Source organism: Brassica oleracea, chromosome C1, assembly GCF_000695525.1.
Source record: "Brassica oleracea var. oleracea cultivar TO1000 chromosome C1, BOL, whole genome shotgun sequence".
Taxonomy (NCBI): domain Eukaryota; kingdom Viridiplantae; phylum Streptophyta; class Magnoliopsida; order Brassicales; family Brassicaceae; genus Brassica; species Brassica oleracea.
Window position 1 is genome coordinate 33,319,713 of NC_027748.1, and position 8,270 is coordinate 33,327,982.

Genomic DNA, 8,270 nt, shown 5'->3' on the forward strand with positions numbered 1-8,270 from the left:
TGAACCACTTTGTGGTATCAAAAACTTTATATTTTTCATCTTCCTTCTTATCGGTATTTTTCATGAATCAACGGTTATCAAGAATCCTCGACGAACGGCCATTCTCCAGAATCAACGGTCATCGAGATCTATCCGGCGATTTTTTTTTCTTTTCACCATTTATTTTCTTTTCGGGTTTCAAAAATAAAATCATATTTCTTTGTCATATAAAAAAAAAGAAGTTTATTTCCAATAATAAGCCATGGAAACAATTTGGTATTGGTCTTGGTGGATGTATAGCTCGTTGAAAATCATCTACGACTCGAGGAAACAACATGAAAGGACGAGAAGCAATTCAAGTCAAGTTTTCCCCTATTCAACACGAACCTTGAGGACAAGGTTCTTTCCGACGGCCGGAGTATTGATGAGACTACGCTAAACCAAAGTTCAAGGACAGAGTATTATGACTTAGTCTTCAAGTTATTTCCTATGTTTATGTAAATAAAAAGATCACGACTCCACTTCCTGTTATGTAGGAGAAGAGTGATCCACTTTCACGTTTTGTAGGAGTTTGGAACACACATCTTTTCTATTTAAATCAATGAAAACAACAAAAAAAGGTAGTCTTAACTACCCAAAGAAAAATGTGTTCTTAGTTTGTTTTTGGCAAATTCTCTTTGATTTGAAGAGGGGCCTTAATTGGTATCAAATCACATGTTTCTAGATCAACAATAGATAATCCTATAACTGGGATCTATCAAACATCCATTCCCTCAATAACTTGGCCAAACACGACGCACCCGCCGTCGAATTCCACGATCCTCCTCAAGCAGATCATGAACTGAGATCCGTTGGTGTTTTCTCTACAATTCCACATGGTGAGGATACCTGGACAGCTGTGCGTCTTGATGAAGTTCTCGTCGTCGAAAAACCTACTTCCGTAGATACATTCGCCTCCTGGTTCCTCCCCGCCACCAATGATATCTCCTCCACACAAGTATAATTGGGAAATACCTTGTGGAAGATTGTTCCCTTGTAGTGGAGTGGCTTACCAAACTTCCCAGTGTCTTTCTCGCCAGTACAGAGGGCACAGAAGTTCTCTGCCGTCCGTGGTGTTGTGTCGGCAAAGAGCTCCATCACGATCCGACCAGCTGGTTTGCCGCCCACGGTCATGTCAAAGAAAACCCTAGGGTTAACCATTTTCAAAGATTGATCAGAGTGTTTAGGGTTTTCAGGTTCACATTTCTCCTTGACGCCACCAGCCGGAGGAGAATGAACATGGGCTCCATTAACGTTTAGTCGGCCATTCGCAGGTGGTACAGGTAGGCCAATAGGGTTAACGTTGATTGTGAAGCCACCACTAGCCTGAGGATGAACGTGGGATCCATTGTTGTTTAATCGGCCACCAGCCGGTGGAACGAGTTGGCCGACAGGGTTAAAGTTAACTGTGAATCCACCACCTGACGGAACGTTAATTGTAAAGGCGGCTCTGTCGGTTTCATTAAAACGAAAAGTAATTTCCATGTTCTGAGATGGATCAGATAAATTTAGGGTTTCTTCTGCGAGAAGAGATTCGCAGGTACATGGAAAGAGGAACTAGTTCCAAACGATTAAAAAGGGAAGAAGCCACTGACCTTGGATTCACGTGTAAAGATCTTAAAGTGTATAGATTCACCGTGGATAAAAGAAAGTATGTTTATATTTAGACCAAAAAAAATAAAGTATGTTTATGTAAACATTTTTTATTCTGTTAAACATTGCTTTCAGAGGTGAAATATACGAGTGAATAAATGTTATAATTTAATGTAATTTACGGTAGAAATCATTTAGTGTAAACTATAGATATCCACGTGATGGTCAACTGAAAAATCATTTATTACTTTATAAAAATAATTAATTAGAAACATTTTAATATATAACCTATATATAACATTTATTTTATCAAAACATTAGAAATATCACTCTATACGTATGACACCTACGTAAGGTAGTAATCTAAGGTATACTAGCAGATCCCAAAGTTTTTTGGCGGAAGCAGACTCCATTGTCTCTCTGAATATCCAATCTGGTAGAGACGGTTGCAATATCTGGAGCGCTTTCATGTCTCCACCCACAAAATATCTCCATGTTGCAAGATATTGAGCTTGAATGGTCGCCTCTAACACTGGAATATTTGATGGATCTGGCGGTACTCCGTTTTCAACGATGTCCCATAGCCATCTTTCAACTCGGGACTAAAAGTCACATTCTTCATCAAGATCTTCAAATTTCCACTTCCTTCGATCGTACGAGTTCCCTCTCGTAATCCAAGCTTGCCTTTCTGTGTTTTGTCCGAAACAGTGGACTACTTCTCATATTGTGTCATATCCTTTGTAGTACCATTGGCCTAGATCATCCACATATCCTCATCCTAACTGTTTAAAAAATTGAAAAATAAAAATTTTAAAAATAATTTCAAAAGTCACTTTTTAAAAAACAAATTTCGAAAAATTATAATTTGAAAAAAATATAATTCAAAACTATACAATTATTTTTATTTGTATTTTTATCTATTTTTATGATTTATTTTTATTTATATATCTATAAAAGCGAAGGGTAGATGTATTTCTGTCTCTTTAATAAAACATTTTTTGGTCATTTTCTTTTTTATGAATTGTTTTTAAAATAGTATTTGAAAAAAATTATTTTTACTTGTAGTGCATTAAATGCATATTTTTATTAACAAATACTAAATCTGCACTTTATCTTGTTTTTCTAGAAACAACAATTATTACAATTGATTCAACTAATAAAAAATCATATTGCAGAAATCATAAACATCAATTACATTTAGTTTATACATATACATTTTAGAATATGAAGTAAACATTTTTTTTCTTAAAACACCGCTTAAATTGAAACAGATGGAATATTTAATTGTATATACTTTTATTTTAACCATTTATTCTATTAAAAATATGGTCTCACATGGTATATTACAATAGTAAAGGTTCCATCAAAATACAACCAAATTTATGGTTATCATAATTAATCGGTAAAAAATCGAGAAAAACACAACAAATTCAAATCCAAACGTGAAAACAAAAACACACCAAACATTTAAACAAGCATTATTGTAGTTATATGATAAATAAAATCCAAACGAAGCACAAAATACACTAATACATGAAAATCATACAAACTAAATGAACTGACAAGAGTTTTTCATATTATCAAATAAGGGGAAGCTCCGGTTGAATTAGAATCTCGGGAAAACAGTCGTCGATATGTTCATTAAAACTTTGTTCCAACTCGCAGAAAGTAATAACGTCTTGTTGTGAGACAAATATCAAAATTATCTGTTAGAAACGCAATATGTGACCATCGGTATTTCACATGCATATTTTCTTCAACAAAAAATATATGATGTTAACAAAATTAACATTTAATAGCAAAAAATACAACCATAATCGAAGAGAAAAAAACAGTAAATTAGCATATTCTGATAATTTTTTTAAAAATGGCTACCCTCTAATTTGTGTCCATCCGGTAAGATTGGACAAAGAAACCAAATCGAACCAATCAAAACCAAACCGACCTAAACTAAATTGATGTATATATCTCAATCGTTTAGTTAATATTTTTATCAATCCAAAATCGAACTGAACTGAAGACTCAAATTGTGTTTAATTAGGCTAACTATATGCACAAAACTCGACCATGAAAATTATATGTACTAATAACAATAAAATTAAGATAATTAATCATTCAACATAAACAACTAGACATAGTCTTATATTACTTTTTATATGAATAGCACAAACAACAATGAAAACATGTTTTACGACAAAAAGAAACATAACTTTCTACATTAAGGAAATCTATGATCATTGTATTATGTTTGAAGATATGATTCAAAATTATTGAATTACATTTTTTATATTTTAACTGAAATGAAAGCAAATTAGAAACCAAACCTATTGAATTGAACTAAACTCAAACCAAACTTAAACTGAACCCAACACAAAACCAAACTAATTTCAGTTGATTTCAGTTAAATTTTTCTTAGAACCGAATTAACAAAACCAAATCAAACCGAACCGAATTTTAACTGAAATATCCACCCTTACCATCTGATCGACGTCTAATCTGGATTGGACACATAAAGAGTCCCGATGTAGGTTTAGTGCCAACTTCAGAGATTAGTGACATATGTCTGGATTGGACACATAAATAGTTCCGATGTAGGTTTAGTACCAACTTCAGAGATTAGTGACATATGTTGGGTGATCAGATGTCAACAAGAAGTCAAATGGCTTAATTAGCGCTATCACCCAACATATGTCACTAACCTCTGAAGTTGGCACTAAACCTACATCGGGACTCTTTATGTGTCCAATCCAGACATTTAGGAGCTTATCAACGTGTCACCAAGACATTTTCTAACTAGTGTTGGTATGATGAAGAACTTTGTTGATGCAAGAATTGTGCTGATGGACCGCATAACAGTTCTTGCAAGTCATTTTGAATATGGCGATAAGGTAAAACGTTACGTTTTCTCACATTTTCATTCCTATTTTTGATGTTGTCGGTTTATTCTCAAATTTGTATTTCATGGCAAAGACAAACAAAAAAAAAAACACATCCACAAAACATTAGATAGCAGTTGAACACAATGATCAACCATATGTGCTTTACTACCATTCCTAATTCATTCCTGGTTAGTCATCCAACGTTTCACTATCTCATGATCAAACAAGGAAACACATGTGTGGGTTTCCATTGCCATAATTCTTATAGTCTCTGAACTGCAATCATCTTCAGGCCTAAAAGACAGCACTTCAAGTCAGCCTAAGTTCATAGACAAAAAATAATCAATATAACATAGATGCAAAATCTGAAATCCTCTAACTGATAGTTGTTAAGATTTATACACAATGTAGAACTATAATTAGTCAAACATGAATCTTATAATGTGAAAAATCTGTTTGACTATTTGTATAAATATTTATATAGTCTAACGTAATCTTATACGATTTGGTAATAATAAATCGAAGCCATTTTACACTAATCCAAGAGATGAAATCGTGCTAATCCGTTTTCCGGTCTGTCTTCGACAATTCGACGGGTTTACACCAAACCAGAGATTTTTTTTTGCTATAACAAAACAAAAAAAAACTTTGGATCTGTAAGACAAAATCGAAAAAACTCTCCGTTTCGTCTGGGAAGAAGAGAGAGAGAGAGAGAGATGAAGAGGCCGGTCGGAGCCGAAAAGAAAAGGGGTTAGGCGATCATCGGGATCTGCATCCACCGCCGCTAGAGATTCCGGTTCTGATGCTCCACCTCGGGTTTGCTCCTCTCTCCTCTCATTATTTTGTTTGATCTGTTTCAGTCACTAATGGAACGTCAACCCGTGATTATACCTGACCTCTTCTTGATTAACGTTTTGTATATGCATTTGTTTTGTTTTGGCTTTTCAGCGCATTTTACCTGTGGAATGTTAATTTTTTCACTTGCATGTTGAAAGTTTGAGTCTTTAGCCTTTGTAATGCGAATTGATCCTTTTTTTTTTTTTTGTGGTTGACTAGAAGAAAGGTGTGAAGAAGGATTTGTTTCACTTGTTTGCTGAGAAAGTTAGAGACCACAAGGGGTTGGAATCAAGATGAGCTGTTATGGAATCAAGATGAGCTGTTATGGAGCAAGCGCGTGTCGAATACTTCAGAGGCAAAGATTTCGTCAGCTTCATTAAGAATCACCCCGAGTGTAAAGAGATTCTCGAAGAAGATAAAGACCTCGACACTGAAGATATCGCCAATGTGTTGTTGGAGAAGAACCTTTTGGTCCGATGTGATCGTGTGACTAAAACCCTTCGTCCCGGGAAGAAAAAGCTCTCTACTTGGCCTGTGCATCTGGAGATTTTTCGTGTAAGCTTATTTGCTGTTGATTGGTTCATTTACTAAGCTCAAACATCTCAGGCTTTGATTTCTTTTCTTCGTTTGCTCTTTGTAATGCAGGATGATCGATCTTTCTCTGAAAATGATGCGTTTTTTTCCATGGACGTTTGAGAAACGGCATCCGCTCTGGCAAACGCTTTCGTCCTTCTTCTGGCCCGTGTTGACTCGTTCAATCTGTTTGTTTCCTGTCTACCCACACCGTTGCAAGCTCATTGTTCTCTACTCATGTGCCGGCATTCTTTTGATGATTCTCTCCTTGCTTTTCGGTAAGCTCTTCTACGTTTATAATCTGTTTAATGTGTTGTAGTTTCCACCATAGAAAGTCACTTTCTGAGTGTGTTGGCTCTTTATTGGCTCTAAAACTAGTTCTTTTGTACTTTTGAGAATTGGAAGAACGGTGAATTACCACTAAGCACTGCTAGGCAATAGTTTTAACTTGCTTTTACTGAAACTAGTCTTTTGTTTATTACGTTGAATGGTGCAGTGAGAGCAGTTGCTTTCGGTGGAATGTGGATTCTTCTTGGAAAGCGTGTCTGGTTCTTCCCCAACATTCTTGCAGAGGAAGCCACATTGAAGGAACTGTTCCGCTTCTGGCCAAAGAAAGACGAGGAAGAACCGCCCAAGTGGAGATCTAGACTTTTCTACACAGTTGTGGCTGTTGTTGTTGTCATGCTTCTCAGGCGCCATGCCCCTGATGAGGCTGCTCGAGCTAGGTATACTAATTTAAAACCAGTACATAACTAATGGACTCTCTCCTCAAGAGAATATTGTTCTCTTTAATTGATACGAGTTCTCTGGTTTGTTGACTTGTGTTGACCTTTTGTGCATACAGGTACCAATGAAGGATGTCCAACATTATTGATGATGTCCTTGAGTGGTCCCCAAAGCTAGCACTCTCTGGTTTGATGGAGAATCAGCCACCGGTGAAAATCACAATGTGTTCATACCTTTGCAGAAAACATGCGTGGTCTCTCAACAATGTTCAAAATGTCCTTGGGATAGACTGCTACGCCAGCAAAAGATTAAATACACTGGTAGAACCATATAGTTCATACGCCAGCAAGAATAAAGACAAGTCAATCAATGCACCTGATTGGGGAGAGGTGGTGACTTGTGGCTCTTTGTTACCATTGCAGGCAGGAACAATACTAGTGTTCTGATTCCTACTGTCAGATTTTGAATGCATGTCTTCAGTTTATTCGGAATCTAAACGTTAGTAATGAAACATGAACTACCTTCTCTAACTGAATCCAGTCAAAGGCAAAAACACAGAACAACTACAACGAAACTCAATACGACTTATCAATCTCGAAACTCCACAAAAAGATTCAGTAACAAGTAAGCAAGAAGGGAACAACCCAGAAACATTAAGTGGTTCAATTCACCAAATAGGATAGAATTTCACAACTTTGAAACAAAATGGAGCTCATGCAAATCAACCACGAATTATCAACGTTGAGTTGGTGCATCAACCACGAATTATCAACGTTGAGTTGGCCTAGTGGTAAAGGAGTTACGGCTGTAACTACCGCTACTTGGGTTCAATTCACGCTGGGAGGGACTATTTACAATGCTTGGGTCCCCGGCAAATAGATGAAACCACCTTTTTTTTATCAAAAAAAAAAAAAAAAAATCAACCACGAATTGATATGAAAATCAAGATTTTTCAAAATACCATTCAATTATAAGAGCGAATAGACCGTCCCGGAGGCGTCTTACGAGCTGATTGAAAGAGACTAAGAGGAACGATCTGAGTAAGTTTCAGTCGGAGGAAGAAGGAGAAGAAGAAAAAAGGACAATTGCGGTAGATATACATGTTATAAAGATTATTTAGCTGATCAGTTTGCTACTGTTCAACATTCCCGATATGCCTAAGGGCATCTCCAACCCCTGTTAGGGTCGAAAACGGTTATGACAAAGTTAATGTCCAAATCTCCGAAAAGAATCGGCGTGAACATTTTTACCGAAGATACTCATCATAAAAAGAATCTCTACAAGGAATCTCGCGGTAAAATCTTGTTCAAATCTCGATTGAATCAAATACCGGCTGTCCCAAGGCAACTGACACGTATCCAAACCAGCCACGGACAAGCTCGAGTATGGCAATCGGACCACGGAGAAGCCAATCACGATCGCTACGCAGCGACCAACACTACAAGAAAAATGAGTATTTATTGCGCCGGGAAAACGCTATACTACGATACCATAGCGTTATTAGGTACGCTGTATCATCGGCCGCGATAATAGGTCTTCCACTTAAGATAGCGCTTTTCGCTTCCGCTACATTATGTTTTATTTAGATAGCGTTTCCGCTTTTGCTATTTTAATATTTTAATATAGCATTCGTTTTACGATATT

At 36.5% G+C, this 8,270-nt stretch overlaps 1 protein-coding gene and 2 pseudogenes across 1 annotated transcript in view; 1 reads left to right on the forward strand and 2 right to left on the reverse strand.

The window, feature by feature from the left end:
* Nucleotides 1-1,179, reverse strand: part of LOC106329359 — an 8,506-nt pseudogene extending 7,327 nt beyond the window's left edge.
* A 4,027-nt stretch (nucleotides 1,180-5,206) lies between these two features.
* Nucleotides 5,207-7,142, forward strand: LOC106292791 (annotated as a pseudogene).
* A 600-nt stretch (nucleotides 7,143-7,742) lies between these two features.
* LOC106337917 overlaps nucleotides 7,743-8,270 on the reverse strand; it is a 3,722-nt gene continuing 3,194 nt past the window's right edge. Inside the window, exons 5-6 of the mRNA XM_013777020.1 lie at nucleotides 7,957-8,064; nucleotides 7,743-7,802 (exon numbers count right to left, since the gene is read on the reverse strand). Coding sequence (XP_013632474.1) covers nucleotides 7,743-7,802; nucleotides 7,957-8,064 — 168 coding nt within the window. The remainder of the gene's footprint in view (nucleotides 7,803-7,956; nucleotides 8,065-8,270) is intronic.